Below are 22,663 nucleotides of genomic sequence, written 5' to 3'. Positions count from 1 at the left end.
CCGGCCGCGCTGGGGCGGGGGCTGCGGTCACCCCGTCACCGCGGGACACCTCCGGAGAAGGGGGGCCCTCCCCTCCGCTCGGCCCTAGCGAGACCACGGCTGGAGTGCGGGGTCCAGTCCTCGGTACTAGAGGGACAAGGACCTACTGGAGAGGGTCCAGCGGAGGTGCCAAAGACGATGAGGGGTCTGGATCATCTCTCATATGAGGAGAGAATGCGTGAGCTGGGCTTGTTTAGTCTACAGAAGACTGAGAGGGGATTCATTAATGCATATAAATATCTCAAAGGTGGGTCCCGAGAGCGTAGTGCCAGACTTTCCGGTGGTGCCCAGTGACAGGACAAGGAGCAATGGCCATAAACTTAAACACAAACTAACGCACAAGAAGTTTCGCCTCAACGTGAGGAAGAACTTATTTACGCTGGGGGTGGCAGAGAACTGGAACGGGCTGCCCAAGAGAGGTTGTAGAGTCCCCCTGTCTGGAGACGTTCAAAACCCACCTGGACGAGTTCCTGTGCCACCTGCTCCGGGTGACCCTGCCTTGGCAAGGGGGTTGGACTAAATGATCTCCACAGGTCCCTTCCAACCCCGAAAATTCCGTGATTCTGTGACCCGCGGGCTCCCATCCCTTGCTCAGAGGGAGAAGCCGGGAACGCTCCTGCGCGGGCTCTGCTTTCCGGGGGGAAGCGGCGGGACGGACCCGGGTCACCGGCGGTCATGGAGCGGCGGGAGCAGGAGGCGCTGGAGCTGGAGCGGTGGGAGCAGCCGGCCATGGAGCGGCGGGAGCAGCCGGCGGTGGCAGTGGAGCGGCTGGACGGGGTGACGCGGGAGCGGTTCCTGCGGGACATCTACCCGCGGGTACGGAGCGGGCTGGGGTTGCCCGGGGACACCGGGCAAGGGAGGAGGTGTCCAGTGACTCCCTACGGGCACAGCTGGTGCAGGCAAACCGTAGGGTTTGGGTTTCTGTGCTCCTGGAGATCCAGCGAGTTGAGTGGGAGTTTAGGAGCAAGGAGCTTCTACAGGCAAATCCTATCTGAGCTGCTGGCAAGCTCCGACGGCCGATCTCTGTGAGTCCAGTTCCTTTGGCAGTGGTTAAAAAAAGTGTGATCGCTGGTTTTGTTGCTTTGTCGTCTCTGTTCCATTTTTTCCCCTCCCGAGGTCCCAATTCAAAGCAGAAGTGTCTTTCTGCTGGTTTTTTTATGTGCCCTGGATCAAACCTGTTCGTGGTTGTCAGCAGCAAGGAACCCGTGTAGTGGTGGCAAGAGCTTCTCTCATGAGAACACAGAGCACCACCACAGCTCACAGTCTGCACCTTAACTCTGTGGTCTTTTGCAACTTTTCTGCTAAGCTCTGGCTAGAATGATTAAATCTGTTTCTTAGTCTGGCTAGATTCCTCGTTGGCCCCAGCACAAAGTGCAGGTTAAAATTGTTTTTGCCTCTCCGTATCCTTCCGTACCCCACTAGGAAAAAGGATTTAGTTAATAGAGACACAGTCCTACAATTTACTGCATTTTGTTTCAACATGCATCGTTCTGACTCACATTGCTTGTGAACAGATAAGTTGTGACTTTGAGTAGCGGGTCCTGGCATTCAACTGACTTGTTTGCATGGATGTAACTTGAAAAATTAATTCTGAATTTTTTCCACTGGATGCTATGATCGTTTCACCATTGAAATTTTTTTTGTTTTGTTCCTTAGAGAAAGCCAGTAGTTCTGAAAGGAATGGAACTGGGCCCTTGCACAACCAAATGGACAGTAGATTACTTGAGCCAAGCTGAAGGATCTAAAGAAGTAAAGATTCACGTTTCCACAGTGCCACAGATGGATTTCCTCAGTAAGAACTTTGTGTATAGGTACTACACTCCAAGGCCTCTTGTGTTTTAAAGGCATGTGCTTGTAACTTGCAGACATACAGTGCATCTGCCTGAAGCTGAGGGTGAGAATATGAAGATAGTTAGTGAAAACATTAAATTATGTATCAAAGTGCTGTCCTTGATTTCTCCCTCTTCTATTCATTCTACAAATATCTTTATGCCCTGAATTTAACAATATGAGGGTAAAATGAGGGGCCAAACAGCACCTTAAAAGAGATGTCATGGAGTGGTGCTATAAAGGTATTTTGACAGAGCATTCCTCTAAGAAATTTGAGCCTGGCGGTTGCTGCCATTAATGAAAAAAGCAAACCAAGACACCCTTGATGCTGGATAATATGCTATTTTATTCTACTTACATGATCTGTTTTCAGTGTTACTGAACAGTGGTAGTTTCTGCCTCAACATGTGCCTGGACCTCTTTGAATGCTGGTGTGTGGCAGGGAGGGTATTCCACTCTAGGAGGGGTGTAGCTAATTAAAGCCAAGCTCCTTTCAAAGTTAGGATGTGCAGTTCTCAGAGTGTTAGAACTACTGGATACTGCATGTTTCACCAGCTCTTTAATCTCGATGCAGGTCACCAAACACCTTGCTCTCCTCTGAAGTTCCTCTTGGTTTTCAAGGGCAAATGCCTTTATTTTAGCTCTTGTTTGTTTACCCCAGGTGGGAACAGGATGTGTTCAGTCTGTTAAACTTTTAAGCAGGTGGAAGCATACACTATACGTGTAAACAAGTTACGAGTCTTTGAGTGGAGCCTGTTGTTCTAGGGGAAAAAGCACATAACAATTATGGTACATTCTGTTCGCTGCATAATGAACTTTTGAATCTTTAAGGTTAGGTTGTACTTGAATGACTTTGCCTTATCTCTGTATTTTATTTTCCATGCTCTATTTTAGTTTGTTGTTTTTTTTTTTTATTTTAAATTAATCTCTCTTACTGTGAGTTCACATCTAGTTGACCTGGTGTGCGAGTTTTAGCAGGTTTGTAGACAGCCATATGGAGTCTCTGATGGTGCTTCAGTATAGCAGGTGTCAGGACTTCCACATACTTCACTTGAAATTCAGGAAGCTTTGACCCTTTCCATAGCAAGCCCCTCATTCTAATCTGAAGGGAGAATAAGTAGTACCAAACCAACAGAAACACTAAGGACTTAACATGCAGTTCCATGAGTTTAAACTGATGCATGTGAGTAGTACTGCAGTCCTGTTGTAAGCTGCACGCTCCTACCCCTGTCTTTGTGTTGGTTCTGGAACTCATTCAGCCAGGTTGTGATGTGCTGCAGAAGTCTGAATGTTTTTCTGCTGTTTTAGCTTTGCAAGCAGGTTCACTGTGAGGTCAGATGAGTGCCAGTGCTGCTGTAGGGGAGGAGGTGGGGTGATAAGACAGCAAGGACAGAGCTGTGGCAGCACCAGCATGCATCAGTTTAAGCTGTCGTGGAGCTGTGCTCTCACTTTCTTCAGCAGCAAATGTAAATGGGCATGATACAACAGTCAGAGCATTGGTTCTTGTTTGGTTTTCCGTTGACTTCAGTGGTTGTATTTGCCTGTTACAAAGAAGCCTGAAGTTTAGAGAATTGGTCTAAGTACTGTCTGATGAATGTTCACATTCTGGTAGAAGGGATAACAGGATCAAGAAAAATTTTGCTTGAGGGTAGTTTTTTCTTAGCCTTGGGTACTTGGAGGTTGTCCTGAAATGTGGTATTTATATTCAATAATTTATTATCCAGTAATACCTACTGTGAGATGCTGAGCTGAGTAAATGTAACATTGAACTCATAATATTTGTAACAGTGAATACATGTCCCGTTACTGCTTGTGCTTGGTTTGCCATTCACGTGCCAACTGATACCAAAATCTGTAATCTGTATGAAAAGCGTCCATTATCTAAATAAATATGTAACACTTGTATTGACCTCAGAGGGACCAGCTCTGATGCCCAGTGATTCCTTTTGAATCTTCTGAAGTTGAGTTTAGTAAAAGTTTAAAGAAACACTTGAAAATATAAAAAATGTTGTGTTTTGCTTAGCTGGAGAAGCACATATTTAAAAAAACCTCAGATAACTGAAATAAATTTTATAGATCTACAAATGAACATAGTTATCTGTGTTCATGCAAAAATGCTTAGCAGAAAATGCATAGATATAAACATGGGTATGTTCCCTGCAGTAGTTTTCTTGATGCTGAACTTTTCTGCAAATTTATGAAAATGTACAGTAAACAAGCCTAAAAATGCCACACTTATAGAAACAGTCTAAGCAAGTATTGCCAGGCTTTGGTCATAGTTTGAGTCTTAATTTGACTGGAAAGAAATTTCAGCTGTGACTCAAACCATTCAGAAGCTGCTAAGCTCAAGAGGGGATCTTTCCAAAGTGTATAAATAGTTGATGGAGGGAGTAAAGATGGAGCTCTATTCTTCTCCTGATTCGTGGTGACAGGACAAGGGGCAATGGGCACAAGATGAAATACAGCAAATTCTGTTAATCTATTGAACCACTTCCCCCATCTTTTACTGCAAGGGTGGTCAAACAATGGAACAAATGAAACAGGTTGCCTAGAGAGCTTATGGAGGGTCCGTCCTTGGAAATGTGCAAAACCACTCTGGATGCTGTCCTGGGCAAGCTGCTGTAGTTGATCCTGCTTTTGGTAAGGGGGTTGGAATGGAGGATCTCCAGAGGTGCCTTCCAGCCTCAGCAATTACAGGATTCTGTTTGGATATTTACAATTTACTGAAGTGGAGAAGCTTTTAAGTGTAGGATTTCTATCTCAATAGAACTCCTCAAATATCTGCTGCAAACACTGATTAGTCACCATGTTAAGTTAAAAAAGTAAAAGAGCAGCACATTCCATCTTTTGTCTTACTTTATATGGTCTTACTTTTATATGGAGCTTATTATAAACCAAACATTTACACCATGAGTTGTTACATTGATTCATTGTATAAATTTAAATATTTATATTTCAGAACTCTGCCTTTTGATGTATTTGTACGAAGAGCAGCTGAAGTCAACCACCAGGAGTACTTTCTTTCTGAGGTAATTTCTTTGGTGTCACAGTTTCTTCTGTCAGTTATTTTGCAGGTATATGGAAAGGAAAATGATGAATTGTGATTTAAATGTTTACTTGATCTTAGATGTAACTTTTTTGCGGCTTGGAGTCAAGGGAAAAAATGTGAGTTGTTTTGTATGTGCATGGTGTGGTTAACTTCAACCAGCCAGTTTCTGTTAACAAAAACTGCATACACGAGTGAAAATTCCAGTGTAAAATTTAGAAATCAAACCTTGTTTTAAAATAACAACTGTATCATTTGCATGTTTGGCAAGAAAATGTCATGAAGATATTTTAGAGTTTGATTACATCTGCTATCAAAATACAAATCCAGATTTTTTGTGACATGATTTGTAAGTAGCACATGTGTGACCATCTTTACATATCAGTGTTCAAGCTAGGGATTTTTCAGGTAGCTGTGATTAGGAAGCAAACAGTTTTGAATGTAGACATGCTGTGCTACATAGAATGCTGTAAGTTTTGAAGCCAATTAAAATAACTGCCTGCATCAGTGTTCTGAGGAACTTAAAATATAATCTGCATTTGCTTTGAGGCTGTTCAGTAACAGCAATGCTGAAGCAGTTGACAAGTCTCCCCCCTTTTACTCTTCTGCTCTCAGTTAATGTATTTTCCCATTTCTTGAGATGAACAGTAGGGATCAGTAGAGTAAAGGCAGTATAACAAAGCAGCTGAATTTGTAGATGCCATTTATTTGTACCATATTTTAATGAAGCTCTGCATTAGATTAATGAGAAAATACAGGCTCTTTGTTTAAGTGTTTGCATTTCATACTGAAAAAACAAAACCAATTCTCTTTCTGTGTTCTCTTCAGGATGAAAAGTACTATTTGCGATCAGTGGGTGAAGATGCTAGGAAGGTGAGTTATTTGAGATTACAGTTCCTATATTGTAAAGTTGCAGTGTAACACAGACACACAACTTACTTAGGGTCACTTGGTTTGTGAATCTGACTGGATTTAGGTCAGAATATTTAAATCTAAGTGTCTCAACTAGTTGCTGTTATATGAGAGCTTAGCTGATCACTGAAGAATACATGGCTAACCTCCCTCTCTTTAGCTTTTGTTGTAAACTAATATAAAAGGATTTCTGCTGATCTCTTGCTTCTTCAGTGTGATTTCTAGCAGTTCAAAGCAGCTCTCTGGCTGTTCTTGTTAGTGTCATTGAGCGAGTCATTGCTGAAGAGCGTTGCTGTGTTCAGGTATTCACCAATGCTGAAGTTCCAGCCCCATGTTTCACATGATGGGAAAAGATAGTGAAGTGCTCCCTCATTTAAATGTGCATATGTGGTTCTCTACGAGTTATTGTCTTTCTGTTTCAGGATATTGCAGATATCAGGAAGCAGTTTCCTGTTTTGGCAAAAGACGTTCAAATTCCAGAGTATTTTGAGAAGGAACAGTTCTTCTCTAGTGTCTTCCGCATCAGCTCAGCTGGATTACAGTTATGGACACATTATGATGTAGGTAATACACAGGTTTAGCATAAAATGTTGCAGATGGCATTACAGAGTTGAGATAATAAGGTGCAAATCTCTGACAAAGATCAGAGAATCATAACAGACTTCACATATTTTGAAATAGTGAAATGAATCACATTCAGTGGTACAGTGAATTTTAAATAGATGTATTGCGTGGGCATAATATCTTAACTGGGCTTATGTCTAATTCCATATTTGTGAGATTAAATGATGTTTTATTTTGTTCTTTTTTTTACTGTTTTGAGTTTCAGGTAAAAATCTGAAACACAGTAACTTTCAACATTTTTGTCTTCAACATTACATTGTTTTTTTTTTTTATTCTAATGGCCATATTAGAATAAAATCCAATTGTATAACACATTGCCAATTGTACAATGATTGTGGTAATTTGTGGCTGCAATGCGATAGATTCCAAATAAGATTTTCTTATAACATTGTGCAGTGAATTCTGAATAAATTTATTTATAAGAAAAATAGTTTTTGCCTTATAATTAGGAAAAAGAATCCTTATCAATAGAAAGTCAGTCAAAAAAATGAAGTAAGGGTAACATTGAAAGAGAAAAGAAATCCATAATATATTTTGTATTATGTCTTGGTGGTTTATGTGTCTAAAGTATGGTATGTCTTTGTGTTTTAAGATGGAAGAACTTGATTCTTGGTTTCAGGAAAAACACAAAATAGTTGGAAAGCAATACTGTGTCTCCAGACACACTATTTGTCAAGAATGTGCAGTCAAGGGGATAAAGTTACTCCAAATTTTAAGTTTTTTAAATTAACTGTATGTGGAAGCTCTTGTAGCTAACTCTTAACATGGGAAGGTTTTAGTAATTCCCTCTTTTAAGCTAATAATTAGTTAGCTTAATCCTATATAATCACTCTTAACTTTTGGTTGACATCTCTCTTATTATGCTTATTCCAGGTAATGGATAACTTCTTAATCCAAGTCACAGGGAAAAAACGAGTTGTTTTGTACAGTCCTCGAGATGCACCATATTTATATTTATCAGGTATGCATGTCATAGGTATCTAGGTCAGAGTTTGGTGATCTTAGCTGCCTTGTGGCTCACAGGTGTTGCATTGTAGAAAATAGTCACTAACATAGGACTTGATATAAAAAAAGTAATTTGTTCCCTTAACTCTAATCCTGTTGGCTTTAGTCAAAGCTGAGAACAGCAGCTTTGCGTGATTGTTTTCAGCAGCTAACTGGAGGAGTACAGTGTTCTGTCTGGGCTCAAAATGGTGTTTTAAATGTCAGGAGAAGTGTTTTTTAATGTTAATAAGGTTGCAGTCACAGGACAAATGTAGACAACACTGCCATCAGGTTTTTTAGAAGACTTACAGAACAATAAACCAGTATTAAATTTGATTCAAGAACTGCCATTTCCAGCAATGTGATGATGCTTTGTTACTGTTGGAAGAGTAGGAATATTTATTCACTGAAAATTTTCCTAGGTACTAAATCAGAGGTGCTGGATGTGGATAACCCAGACATGGAGAAATATCCCCTTTTTGTGAAAGCCAAGCGCTATCAATGTCTTCTGGAAGCTGGAGATGTGTTATTTATTCCAGGTAAGTAACAAATGCTTCCTGAACATGGCATTTTCATTTTCATTGCTAAAGATGGTAAGAGGTTACTAAAGTGTGTCTATGTTTAAGTGTTCCTGTGAAAAGTGTTGGCAAAACTTTTCTATTTCCCACTGTACAATTACTCTGATAAAAGCTATTATTATATGTACCTACAAATCTTACTGTTCCTCAAGTTTAAACTTGGTGCTTATGAATTTGTGTCTTAGTAGATTAATAAACTCACCTTGTGAAATCTGAAATTACTTCAGTGACTTGAGTTTCCCAATGACAAGATTTGAGTAAAGTACCTTTTCTGTTCTTCTGTAGCTCTGGCACTGTGAGGTGTGTGATCTGATGAGAATTTTGGATGGTAGAGTTACTGGACCTTCTAGAAATTTCTAATCCTGTCTGGGGAATGGAAAGACAAGTCCTTATCACTTTTCTGAACAAGCAGAAAACAGAAAGCTCCTTCCTGGGCTGAGATGACAAATTCTGGTAATCAGGGAAAGGCATTTGAATTACTCCTATTGAACTGCTCCTACTTTTCTGATTTTATTTTAACTCTTCATGAGCTTGCAGCAGATACTCTGCCGCTTTTATATCATCTGGGCAATATAAACAGGTCAGTAAACAAAAAGGCAGTAGGTTTTTAGGAAGTTATTTTAAAATAGTTTCTTAGCCTCGGACTTGTTACTTAGTTTTGAACTTACCATTTGTTTCTCTTCCTAAAGAAACTTTTGGTTACACTTAGATAATGGTGTGTCACACTGTTTCTGTGTTAGCAGGTTCGGAAGAGGGGCTGCTCCTGTCTTCTCCATAATAACCACACACATTTCTCAAAAAGCATCTTTTTTCAGTGATACACATTCCAGGTTGCTGACAAAGTCTTACCTTCATCCCACACATGCTCATCATTTGCTTACCTTTGAGTATCTCTATACTTCAGCAAGCGTTGCTTTCATGCAAAGTTATGGATTGACATAAACATCTTGAGGAACTTCTTAACTTTGGCACAATGCAATATATTCAGGGATGAATATTAATAAATAAACAAAAAATATGGTAGTTGAGGTTCTTCCTCAACTAGGTTTAGTTTGGGCGATTCTGACACTTGTTATGAGTCACATGGATGTTTTGGATAGTAATTTTTATTTTAGACATTCTTCTTTCTGCAGCTTTGTGGTTCCACAATGTAATTTCTGAGGAATTTGGAGTGGCACTGAATGTCTTTTGGAAACACCTTCCTGCTGAATCCTATGATAAGACAGACACTTATGGAAATAAAGATCCCATGGCAGCCTCTAGAGCTATACAGATCTTGGACAGGGCCTTGAAAACACTTGAAGAACTACCTGAAGAATACAGGGATTTTTATGCTCGGAGAATGGTGTTACGCATCCAAGAAAAAGCCTATAGGAATGATTATGGATAAAATAACACATTGTAATTCAGCAAGCTTCTGTGCAAGTAGAAAATTGTATGTCAATATGGAAACTGTCCATGTGTACATACATTTTGAGACCAATAAAAACTGTTGGTAAATATTCATCTATAACGAAGTTGATCTTGTAGCTTTTTTTTCTTGTTTTTATCATGTGTGGTGAGTACACAGTTTGCTTGATCTGGCAATGGTCTCTTTTCTATAGTGATATACACATTTGCAGTGCCTGCATTTATAACTGTACTGGTTTGGAATGCTCTACTTAAATTTTTCTGAACAGAAGTCCTGGTGTCCGGGCTGACAGCGCGTGTGCTTGCAACTAACTGCACATCTTCTTGAGTCTGACCTCATGAAAGTTTAGGAAAGCCATAGTGGTTTCTGAGGAAGTCCAGGAAAGCCATTGTTGGTGGCTGTAATGGTCAAGGTTTCTTTTTGAGTAATAACCTGAGAATAAGTGTGGGGAGTTTCTTCTTCCCTTTGTAGTGAGACTGAGAGTGAGTATGAGGAAAAAAGCGCAAAAGCTAATCATGCCAGTTAAGCTTAGAATTGTGCAACAGCTTGACTGCAAGGTAAATGATTTACCCTCTTCCTACCTGCATAATGTATTGTGGAGAAAACCTTCTTTGTCACTGCCCCAGTGCAGTCAGGCAGCATTGCTGTTTCTGTAGCTGTGAAACACTTGCAACTAATGTGCCCATAAATCCATTCAGCTACCGTCCTAGAATCTGCAGTGAAGTTCATAGTTCTGGAGTAGACATAGAATCTATTGGGAGCTGTACTTGAGGTGCTCTTTGTTACCATGAGAGGGGGTTTGCACTGCACTTTTTGGGATGGAGCCTGTTGTTTAGGCATTGTAGGTTACTTTTTCAGATTGCAGTGCTTACAAAAGTCTTGTGAAATAAAGGTGGGGATTTCACAAAAAGGATAGGCTTGTCATTGTCTCTCTGAAATGCCTCTGATGTTATTACTTGTGCTATTTGGGCAATGCAACATTTCTGTAACTAAGGTCAGTCTGTAATTTCTAGCAATGTTTTTTGAGAACTGTAACTTGTCAAAAGCTCTTAGACTAAATAGATATGTAGTGTTAATAAAGTGCTGGGAAAAAAAAAAAGCTTTCTCCAGAAGAGCAGGAGCTTGAACACTGTGCAGATTATTCTTCTAAACCTGTTCTTCTTGGCAATTCAACACAGTGAAAATAGTCTGGTACCATGTGAATGGGCACCCGGCCACCTCAATGAATAAGCATGAATGGAACCAGCCAAGCGATTCTGATGGGCATCATTGTACGTTCTGAGGGTAGAATTTAAATTTGGGATCACAAATAGGTCTCCCAAAATTTTTGTTCAAAAAGGAACAAGGATTGCTTGTGCATACTGCTGAGACAGACTGTTAGGCTGGGGTAACCTCTTGGCTTTGTTAGACCGGTGATGTCGAGGGCCCCATCTGAATTGCAGAGGTGAACAGAGCATATTCTTTGTGTGTCGGGACTAAATGGAGAGGCTCAGAGAGCCTGCAGGGCTAGACAAAACTGTGTTCCAGCATTGTGCCTGCACAGCCATCTCTTTTAACTATAACTGCCTCAATATACTGGTACAGAGAAGTCCCGTGCTGCTCCTGCATCCTGCCATTGCTTGATTCTCCAGTCACAAAAGGGACATGATAGCCCGGTGTTCTCAGGCCCCCTCAACATCCAGTAGTAAATAAGGGAAGCTTTGTGGAGCAGCAAGTGGTGTATGAGTGACCTGCTGCTGCCTCACTTGTGGGAAGTGCCTGCTATGCTTCAGAGAGGGTGGGAGGGCTTGAGGCTCTTGGACAGAGGGAAAGTAAAGGAGGAAAATCCTGTGGGTCAAATACATTCACTCCTGTGCCTCCTAATGGTGATATTAAGATTTTCAATAATACTGGTTTCATAGTATGTATGTAAAAAGCATAAATAAGACCTGTCAAGCCACAAGTATTCAGAATGCTATTTTGAATATTTTTCAATCCCCTTTTAATTTTGTAAGGGAAGCTATTAAATTATTAGTCTAAACACCTTAGGCCAACTGAAACCCTTGCATCCCTCAGCTGCAGTTAGTGCTGAAGTAACCCTGCAGGAAAGCTGCAACAGTACACTTGTTTAGGCTAGCATGAAGTCTGGATTGGAAAGTGTATATCTGGCTGAGAAGAGAGGGTCATGTTGAATTAAATGTGAGCCAGTGCTATAGCAAATGCAGCTATTCAGCTTCATGCTACCAAGTTTTAAATGAAGCCTTTATTTCACTTTGAAAGAGTTTCTTAAATTTCTTATTTATTAACATCTATAAAACAGTTGTTCTGAAATGCTATAAAAGGAGAAAACAAGCAGCTTAAAAATGCATTTTCTTAATTTGAACATAATGTGACTAGTGATAAAGATCTGGAAGTTACTGTGTTAAAAAAAATGAAATTATTTGGTGCTTTCTCACCACTGTGCTACATGGTGTGAAACAGGCAATAAAGTGATGAATGAATGGTGAAAGCATTAAAGGAATAACTTCCAGCTAACATAGTGAGAGAATATAAGTAGCCACACTTGAAAATCCACTACTGAAATAACAAAGAATTAGAGCCACTGACATTTTGTGGAAGTTTGCCCTTTAGAGACCTAAACCAAAATGGGATCATGCCACAATAAAACCGATGAAGTTGTGGTAACAGGTATTAGAAAATAAACACTGACCATCTTAAGCATTCAAAGCAGACACTTCAGCTGTCTTCTGTCTTCAGCAGAGGAGCTGGGCAATGCAGACTGCCCAGCACTGAAAGATAAGATACTTACATAAAGACAATGTCTGAAATAGCAGTTTAAACTTGGCCTATATACCCCAAACTTTGAATTACTCTAAAAATTTGGTGACTGAGACCTTTAAAATGGAAGTCAAGACCTGGAAAGAATTATTCATTCTTGGCTATTTGAAATATAAAGGACGACAAATGTTTCAGATTTCATTTTTCTTAATGTGCTTTCTGTGGAAAGAACCAAGTGAAAAAAATTTATGTCAAAACATTTTTTTGGTCAAACTATTAAACAGATCATTAAAAATCTGCCTGTTATGTATGTGCTGACAATTTGATGTACCAAACTTAACAACTTCTTTCTCTCCAGGAGCTACACAGGGTCTAGGTTCTTAATACGAGTGTCAAGTTAAATGCCTCATGTGAAAGGGTTTGACTTCATCATGAAGGATCAGAAATATATTTGCAATTCTTTTTAAATATAAAATTATTCGCCTCATTCATGCTGTTGGTCCCACAGCAGGACTAACTTGACTAAGATGAAGATGATTTTATCATACTAGAGGTTATATTACATATGATGTGATCCCAATATGCATTATGTCCCAGCTTCAGGGAAATTCCTGTACAAACTTGATTCTTTTTTTCCTCTGACCAAAGTTTATCTTCCCAAACCTGATGTTTTCATGTAGATGATACAGGTGTTGAAGATGCACGTTCTGAGACAGTAACTTTTACAAGAGATGCTCTGTAGATTGGTATCTCTCAATAACCAAAGATTCTGGTGTTACTAGAAGGACAGATGAAATGTTACATTTTTTAAACAGTTACCTAAGTCTGCAGTAAAGTTGCATGTTAATATTTCCTATTTTACTTTGGGTCAGACTCTAGGAGTGGGGATAGATTCCGAGTTCTGTATGTGGCAATTCCTGGGAGCAAGGATCTCTTTTAAGTGGCCATTTCTGAGATCAACAAGAGCAGATTACTTTCTTTCCAATTGTTCAGATCTGTTCCTAGTCAACACTTTTAAGAGCAGATTGAAAACGTTAAAAGAACTGCTCAACCATGCAAAACACGCAGCTCCACGTGCGATGCCACGTTCATACAAAAATGCTCTGAAGCTACTGCTTGCAATAATAACACAGATCATAGCAATGGACAATTTTTGCTGTGAAAACATTTATACTTCAGCTGTCAAGCAGTACATCAATTGCTTTAAACTTCCATCACACAAAATCAATGTATTTCTCGTGACAGGGAATGGGAAGGAGCTAGGCACACAGTCTGTAAGGGATGCAATGGCTTTGTCTGACACCCAGGCTTCGGAGTATTGCTCAGAGGGTAAACTTGGTGTGGGAGATGCAAAGAGCCTTGTTCTGCCCTTCAGCACCAGTATGTCTCTTGACTGCTTTCTGTGTCTTGCAGCAGTGCTTTCTTTGGAAACAATTCAGCTCTGAAGTGCCAGGTTTGACAAAGGAAACTAACAGTCATGACTGAAAGTGCTCTCTTGAGAGCTTACTAAAAGAAAGAAAATTTATTTTGAACTTTGAAGTAACAGCACTCTGTTCCTTTTGAAGTGTATAAGATGTTTATACACATCAATTAAAAACAGATAATAATTTATTTTTTCCTTTTTTTCTACCAGATGCTTTTCTGGTCATTTGCTTAAGTAGAATTTTACACTTCTTGGGTCACTTGGAAACATGTAATGAAGCCCTAATGACAGGAAGGGACGACAAAGCCATCACTACTTTATAACCCACATTACACTAACTGCAAAATGACTGCCTGAATCAGTCCTCCATGGTTTCCACAGTGATGTGGAACAGCTAATCCTGTGCAAGTGTTTTTTGTCAGCAGGAGGAGAGAATTATGCTGTTAATACCAATAGGATGATTTTAGTCAGGAACGGTATGTCTGGCACTGGAAGAAGCAGTGCCTATCTGCCACATAGGTGTTATATGATCTTGCATTACTGGCTTAATTACTTCATGTTACTTTATTCAAGTTAAAAACAGTCACCCTGCATCTGAACAGGGTTAAGAGATCAACAACACCAACAGAAAATCAGCTTTGGTCTTAGAATCTCCATCTGCAATATTCAAATGTGTCTAAATTTTCATGAGGTTATGACCATCAGAAGTAATTTTTTTAAATTTAATCTACCACCCTTACAAAAATGAAACGAGATTTCAATATAAGATTAAAAAGATTGTGAAGAAGTAAGTTTGAAGGTGATTTAAAGAGGCTGTCTCTTATAGGTTGTAGTCTGAGACATCCATCTTTGCTTTTGTATTGCACAAGGACACATTCATATTTGTGGATTCTACCAGGCTCTGATGTACCTAAAATGTGGCTCACAACTGAGCACACACATCCCAGAACGTTTACTGTTCTTTAAATTCTTGTATTAACTGATCTAATACACGTGTAATTTAAAATAAGCATTCAAGGTAAATGAATGGGTAGACTTTAACCTCAGTGCTTCAAGTTCCAGTCTGTACAAGACAACAAATACTGATTATCTGCTGGGATGAAGTAAGTGTTAGCTTTGGAAAAACTGCATGGTAAGAAGCACTGTAAGAGGGAAGAAAACACAGGTGATATTTTCTTTCTGCAAATAGCTCAAAAAGAACTTGTGGGGAAAATCTGACTACATGTTCACGCACAATCATTTTTATCTGTGCATATTCACAGCTGTAACAGCCTAACTCCTGAACTGACATAGCAGTCTTATTTAAAATAATTTTGGTGACTTTTTAAATACATAGGATTCCTGTTAGTTATCACTATCAGCAGTTATGTTAATTTAGAAAGATAGAACAGCTTACCATAAAGTGCTTGTGCTAACATAAGGGAGGCAGCAGGATGTTATCAATGGGAGGACAGAGAAAATTGCTCCTTTCAGCCCCACGTTAAAGATTGGACCCTTAAAAACCTTTCAGAATTATGGGCCAATACTGATTAATGCATCAGCATTTACAGAGACATGATTAAATCAGGAAGACAGTTACCAAAGTTTCTAGCATTTTAGATGCACACAAAATCATTTAAGTCATACAGTTTCACAGAATCAAGCCTTGCTTTAAAGGAATTTAACAGGCACAGTTTAAAACATGTTAGTGTTTCTCAAAATATGAAGAATATCTTGTCTATTGTACAAGAAACAAGCATGGTGTATAAAGAACACCAGTCATTACTAGGTTGAACTAAGGACTGTGTAACATTGTTCACTCCATTCAAAACCAGAAGTGTCTTGAACTAAACCACTATAAGAACCACTTAACTTTAGGCATTTATATCTGAGCTTATTTGAATCTGCCTTTATAGTTAACATTGAAAACCAGGCACATACAAACCCATTTCATTCTAACACAGAAATGTTCACACCCTTGCACACTTCGTGCCAGCTTTCCCATGCATGTGAGATGCCAGTAAGCTGTTTTAGAATTACACATGCTTACTGCACAAATATAAAGCTTCCTTGAAGAAAAGTTATCAAATCTGATTTTTTAAACTAGGTCTCCACAAACACCTGATAAAGTTTAATCCACAAAACTTAACTGCACATTCCCTGTTTAATGGTTTTACATTCACATCAAAGTGGTTTCACCCATTAGAAATAGTTTATTTTCTACATTGTTTGCAAAATTTATTTTTAGCATGCATTGTAATGAATGACAGAGGCACATTCCAACAGAGTACTACAGCTGTTTAAAGAATGAAAAACAACCAGTCAGTTTTCCCTCCACAACATGAGGTCTCATAACAAGATTAGTTTTACAACAAAGTGCTTATTCTTCAAAGTAATGCAGCAACACTTGAGCCTATTTAAGAGTTATTGTAGGCAGCCTCCATCAAACAAGTTAGTAGTATTTTGATAGGACAGCCATCCAGAAACTTTTGAAGACAATGTCAATATTTTAGTAGCTGTTTCCAAAAGCTTGAAAGTCCCGTTGTTTTGGCAGGCACCGAATTGTTTAAAAATTGGTCTCTGATCTGCAGTTACTGGATAGGGCAAGTGTTAGTGTTAGCCTGGTCAGTCTGAAACTGAGAGGGAGCAAAATGAGTAGAGTGTTTTGGGGTTTTTGTTGGTTTATTTTTTAAAGTTTCGTTTTATAAGTGGATAGTTAAATATATTTCAGGACATTTGTAGGCTTTCTATTAAAGCCACTTCTTTAGGTGACCCATATTTTTTTTTACAGAAAAAAGTCCTTGCATATGCTGCGTTATCAAAAGGACCAAAAAGGGGAAATAATGTTCCTTGAAACACGTAAACAAGTTGTTATAAGCCTACTAAGATGGTAATCAACAAATAGGGTTGAACAATATCTCCAAGAAAGAGTCTAAAATTAAAAAAAGCTGAGGGAACTAGATTTCAGATTCCTTTATACAGTGTTAAGAGTTGGTTTGCATGTTGCACTTTTCTCCATCAATTAAAATAAATAATTTCTCCTTTTGATCAACTAGGTACATTATTTTTAGCAATAGAGTTCACTTTCAAATTGTAAGGTGCACATATAATCCTTACTACCACCCTCAATATTTTGAGTATTAAGAAAATTTTCTTAGGAGTTCAACACACTTTTCTCATTGTTCAGTAATCACTGATATGCATAACCTCTGCCAAGAGTTGTTTGCAGTGAACCCTGTAACTTCTAATGATGCCACCATAAGAAAGATGACTCAGGACCTTCCTCCCAGTGTAAGAGTCATGGGAAAAAAGCAGCAGGGCAAAGATGTCACTAAGCCACCAAACATAGGACCAAAACTGAATAAAATGCCTTTTTTCAGAACTTAGCCACAATTGTTTGTGTAATCTTCATAGTGTTTTGCTAACATGCTTTTGTATTCCTATACTTCCAGGAAATCCAAAACCATTTGCAGCTACTGGTTCATTGCTAATAACTGCAGTTGTCTTTAAGAATGATTCTAAGTTTTGTAGATAAATGGAAAGTTACTTACGACAGTAGAAAAGTTCCACTAATACGATAACTGTCCATCTTTCGGTATTTCTTTCTCAAGAACCTTAAGGTTTGGGGCCTGAACCAGATTAGGCTCTGAAAATAGATTTTTTGATAGCTCTAGAAGCAACTACTGTAATACATAACAGATTTTAAAACTGAGGCATTTTGGAAGCAGTCAACACAGTCTAAAATTTTTACGCGATTTGTAACACATTATGTACTTACGGCTCGATTTAGATCAACATCAATGCAGCAATTACCAAGAAAAACCTTAGCACTCCAAGGCAGGGACAAAGACACCTCTTCACATGTTAATACAGATATTACTGCTGGTCCTTATAGAAGTCAGTCAAAGCAATAGCAAGGTGTGTTGAAACAGGAATAAGCTACGTGCTCATCAACATTCTTGGTTACTTAACATAGCTATGCCAAAATTTTCAAGCCCCCGGCTGAAATGGCTATTCACTGGCAGATACTACACAATCAGTTAATGAAACTTTATAGTGACAGAAATGGCAAGGCGCACATAAGGAAGAAAAATGCATTGGCACTATTATTCCAAAGGTGAATATTTGTAACTTGGTTTCAATTAGGAGAAATGTTACAAAACTGGAAGATTTAATTAACTAAATAGAACACTTTTCACCAAAATACAATTCTAACAATCAATTTCCTCAAAACAAAAAACTAACCATAAATCTGTTATTGACAAAGACCAATGCTTTTAGCTCTGGAAGCCACTAAACTGAAATATCCAGACATCTGAAATTATCAAGTACTTTAAACTCCCATTAAATGCAGTATATCACATTAGATATCCAGGACTAAAAAGTCTACCAACAGTTTAAAATAAACATTCACATTTAACAAAAGAACACGTATAGGATAGTTCTTCATAACACTTTTTTCCAGGAATAAAATTACATCTGTTATAGTTATGGTGTCCCAAATACTCCTTTGTAAGCTACTGAAATTTATATATAGTATCTATTAGCAACACAGAACTGATTTAGTATTCTCTTCAGGAAGCATCTGCTCAAAGTTGAAAATCTAGATGACAACATTTACAGTGTTAAAAGTGCTTCTACAATGAATATACTGTTCAGATACACAGTCTCAGAATACTTCGTGAACTCTGAAATGGTTATCTAAGGAGGGAACGTCATCAGCAAAATGCAGTTGATCATTTATTTCCACACCAAATTCTTCAAGTATCTGTACAAATTTCTCATGCTCTCTTCCAATCCATGACCTCATTGTGTCAAACACTTGGTACGGTGTAACATGAGCATGAACTTCAATTCCTGTCTCTGCAAGTTCTTTCAGCATTTCAGGGTAAGTAACCCAAGTATTGCTTCCTCCCGAGTGACCACCATCCAACCAGTACATTGCTTTTATGTTTTTTAAGAAGGCATCCGTGTTCTTGTCTTTTTTAGCTTCCTTCAGCTCATAAAGCAGCTGGTTCAAAACCACACAACCTTTACTGAAGCCAATCAAAGTAAACGACACTGCACCTACAGCAGACGGTATCATGAAGTTCACAGCAGAATTATTGGAGCATTCACAATCTCTCTCCCTTTCCGTGGATGAGCAGCCATTTGTTGTAGGAACAGACTGCGGCTGTGATTTACAAGCAGCTATTTTTGCATCCTTGCTGACACCATGCACACTTTTCTGGGACAGCAGAATATTCTGAGAGAGTCTGAATGCATTAACTAGCAAAGCATGGAGATGCTTGAAAGCTCCAAAGTCAGTGCTGTGCTCTGGTGCTCCAAACATGTTACTGGCCACAAAGTTGTCATAACAACTGAATTTGTGCAGGTGCATTCGAGAACACTTTATGACCCAAATAAAGCTATTGGGGAACCGGCGAGCAAGTATGGTAGCAACATTTTCAAAACTCCAGTGCTCCCACTGAAAGTTTTCTGGATGGCAAGACATGATGTCATGATAGTTCTGAAAAATTAAAAAAAAAAAATAAAACAGAAAAGATGCATTACTTCATTCTGAAAAGACTTCAGCTCCAATGCACTCATATTTTTAAGAAAGGACTGTAAGAGACAAACATGCATTAGAGGTGCTCACTTGCTAGGCTTGCAGGACAAGAAACACATTAAAAAACGGATGCATTTAGATTTACTTATTCTACTTTAATATTTTTACCACACTTTTTAATACCCCCAAAACTAATACAATAAAAATAGGCACATGAAAATATTAATAATTCTTGTTGACTTCATGCCAAAAGAAGATTAAAGTATTATTCAACTTAGTATGACACAGAATACATAATTTTACTGTATTATCTCCATCTACAGAAATACCAATTATCTTATTTCAAATCGACAACAGACTTAAAACTTTGTAATAAGTTTTCTATCTTATATACAGAAAAAAAAATCCCTCTCATTCAGCTGTAGGAAGTCTTTATTGCCCTTGTTCACATCCATAAAGGGTATAGATGGAAAAAAACCTACCCCCAAGTCATGAATGATCTTTATATCTGAAGTCAAAATGGCAAAGAATACTACTTCATTTATTTTGTTAAGCAATAATGAAGCCATATCCAGAAATGGCAATCAGGTAGGGGTTCTAAGGCCATCCCAATCCTTAAAATAAAAAGTTCTGCATCTTTACCTTACAGAAAAGGAAAGCCTTTTCCTTAGAAGAAAAAGCCACCATCCCTTCTTTTGAGAAGTAGTAATGACATTTCAGATTAGCTGGCTACGCAAAGTGCCAGAGCATGCAATGTTACAGAGCTCGACCATGTGCACAGGGACAGCACTTCAGGGTCTCTGCAATTTCTTGCCAGCTCAGAGACCACAACTGCCTTCTCAGGGCAGGCTGAGAAAGCATCAAATTCCTGTGCCTGTCAAATTCCCGCAGGACGGTGTCTGGCCCATCCGTACACCTGCACAGCGATGTGGTGTTCTGCCTGGTGAGGACAACTCGCCATCTTAGGGTTTCATCATCTTATCTCCGCTGACACTCCCTGACACGCTTTCAGACACTGCCATCCCCACTATAGCACTGGGCAGTGCTCCAGTGCTGGAGCGTATCCAGAGATGGGCAACAAAGCTCGTGAAGGGTCTGGAGCACAAGTCCTGTGAGAAGCAGCTGAAGGAGCTGGGGTTGTTTAGCCTGGAACGAAGGAAGCACAGGGGAGACCATATCGCTCTCTGCAACTACCTGAAAGGAGGTTGTAGCCAGGTAGGGGTTGGTCTCTTCTCTCAGGCAACTAGTGGTAGGACAAGAGGACAGAGTCTTAAGCTGCACCAGGGGAGGTTCAGGTTGGACATTAGGAAAAATTTCTTCATAGACAGGGTGATTAGACATTGGAATGGGCTGCCCAGGGAGGTGGTGGAGTCACTGCCCCTGAAGGTGTTTAAGGAAAGACTGGACGTGGCACTCAGTGCCAAGGTCTGGTTGACACGGTCGTGTTGGATTGGACTCGATGATCTTCAGAGGTCTTTTCCAACCTGGTTCATTCCGTAAAGACGACTCAACTCCCCTGCACTGCTGCTCCAGCTCAGGTTTCCGGAGGGCCCGTTCCCGCTCGCTGTGCCCGCCGGTGACGGGCAGCGAGATGCTCCCCAGGGCCAGAGCTCTGACGGCCCCGGCAGCCCGTCAAAGCCCACCCGCACAGCCCCTGCAGCGCCGCTGCCCCGCTCCCTCCCGCAGCCCTGCCGCCGTACCTGCACGTCCCCCGGGAAGTACACGACGTGGTGCTGCGGCAGCGGGGCCGGGCCGCGCGGGGCGGGCGGCGGCAGCAGCAGCAGCTCGTTGGCGCGGTGCGGCTCCGCGCCCGGCACCTCGGGCAGCCGCAGCCACGGCGGGCTCAGCCGCGCCGCCGAGAGCCCCGCGCTGCTGCCGCCGCCGCCGCCGCCCGCAGGCCCCGCGGCGCAGGCGGCCGGCGCCCCGCAGAGGCTCATGGCGTTGCCCAGGTGGAGCGCGGCGGGGCCGCCGAGCCCCCGCAGCAGCGCGGCGGCGGCGGCGGCGGCGGCGACGGCGACGGCGGCAGCGGCAGCGGCAGCGGGCGCGGGGCACCGCCGGCTCATGGGAACGCCCGCGCGCCGCGCGCCTGCCGCGCTCCGCGCCTGCGCAACGCCCCCGGCCCCGCCCCGCCGGCCCCGCCCGCCGAGCCCTCGGCAGGGAGCAGGCAGGGGGCGCCGCACGTGCGCGCAGCGCGCCGGGGCCGTGCCCCGCCCACCCCTGACGTCACGGATCCGTTGAAAAGGCAGCGGCGGGGGTCGTGAGGGGGCGTCTCTGTGCTGCGGGATGGACCCTGGGAGAGGGGGTTTCGTGCGCGCTGTTGTGCGAAGCTCTGCGTTCTACACGGCAAACAAAGCAAGGAAACAGAGTCTGTCCTTTACTCCTGACCGTACCCGGTTGCTTTCTCTGGAATTTTGGTATTTCACGTATTCGTTCCTTTGCTGTGTTTTCCTAGTCTGCTTAAAAGCACTTGTATGCAAACCTGGGAAGCCACCAGATGCCAAGTCTGACTCTCACTAGTTGAGTCAGTTGTGAAGAAAGCAGCGTTAACTAACCAGTAATTGTGTAATCAAAGAATCAAACTGTTGACTGGTTTCTTCTTGTTGGAAAACTCAACAAATGAAAGGAAATATGGTGATATTAAGATTATTTGTTCATGTAGCAGACTAGAAACAAGCAGAATGCTTTAGATTGGCTTGTTTTCTAAGTATAAATTTTAGCCTGCATGTTTTTGTGCAGCCTGCTCACAGAGATTCAGTTTGAGCAATGATGTGGTCATGATCTCCTTGGCACACTTCTACTTTTTGTGAGTATGTCTTTGGGCTCATTACAGAACCAGCTAAACAGTTCTTAGTTTCCGTATTCTGGAGCTCATCCAAAGGCTCTTCTAGAAAGCAGACCTAAACCTTTGTCACTGAGGGTCCACACAGATGCTCAGAAGGACATCATGTTGTGGTATATACTTGAGATTCCATTGTTTAGTATGTGAGCAATACATATTTTTCTTTATTTGTAGAAACCAGAACAAAGTTAATGCCTGGCCCTCTTGACGGAGTAACACATTTTAAAGGATAGTTTTTTTCTCTTTGTCTTTCTAGGAATAAGAGCGATTAATTAAAATTTTTGTTGACTTGTGTTTTATAGATGTTTGTCTTAAACTACCTATTTTTAAACTTAACACTACTATTTTTTTTTTTTAATGAAAATTGTCTTTGATATGTTTAAAGCTTGTTTCTCAAAGCCTGAAAAAGAAAATCCAGCTTCTGGTCACCAGAAGATGGTGCTGTGTGGTTCAGTTTGAAAAATCCGTATCAGAACATTTATCTGGTTATAATAACCCTTCATGTCTTAGAAGACTGATATCAGAGGTGCATTTCAACAATGCTTTTTTTTTTTTTTTTTTGGTTAGCAGATAATTAATATAGACAATATTTCTAATGCCTTTACTATAAAGCTAGCAGTCAGTTCCTAATTCAGTCTTTGAAACTGGAGTTCTTCTGGGAATTCCTGCCCGTGCTCCTAGGAGTTTTCCCTG

The 22,663-nt window shown here is 40.6% G+C and overlaps 2 protein-coding genes across 3 annotated transcripts; one reads left to right on the top strand and one right to left on the bottom strand.

Moving 5' to 3' along the window:
• The first annotated feature begins 2 nt into the window (after nt 1–2).
• Nucleotides 3–9,530, top strand: TYW5 (tRNA-yW synthesizing protein 5). 2 transcript variants are annotated; one of them, XM_032693095.1, is made up of 8 exons: nt 3–855; nt 1,696–1,850; nt 4,829–4,898; nt 5,744–5,788; nt 6,250–6,387; nt 7,325–7,412; nt 7,858–7,974; nt 9,147–9,530. In XM_032693095.1, exons 1-8 carry the CDS (start codon nt 715–717, stop codon nt 9,401–9,403), a joined length of 1,011 nt encoding a protein of 336 aa, XP_032548986.1. In that variant the 5' UTR covers nt 3–714; the 3' UTR covers nt 9,404–9,530. The 2 variants fall into 2 exon arrangements, with proteins under 2 accessions (XP_032548986.1, XP_032548987.1); XM_032693096.1 differs by lacking the exon at nt 3–855 and adding an exon at nt 896–1,064.
• Nucleotides 9,531–18,279: 8,749 nt separating this feature from the next.
• On the bottom strand, nt 18,280–21,135 carry C7H2orf69 (chromosome 7 C2orf69 homolog). Its single transcript, XM_032693097.1, is given in 3 exon segments — nt 18,280–18,426; nt 18,429–19,092; nt 20,832–21,135. Coding segments are annotated over 3 exon segments (930 nt in total). The 5' UTR covers nt 21,069–21,135; the 3' UTR covers nt 18,280–18,397.
• Nucleotides 21,136–22,663: the final 1,528 nt, after the last annotated feature.

Source organism: Chiroxiphia lanceolata, chromosome 7 (genome assembly GCF_009829145.1).
Source record: "Chiroxiphia lanceolata isolate bChiLan1 chromosome 7, bChiLan1.pri, whole genome shotgun sequence".
NCBI lineage: Eukaryota > Metazoa > Chordata > Aves > Passeriformes > Pipridae > Chiroxiphia > Chiroxiphia lanceolata.
This window is presented reverse-complemented; position numbering and strand designations above follow the sequence as displayed.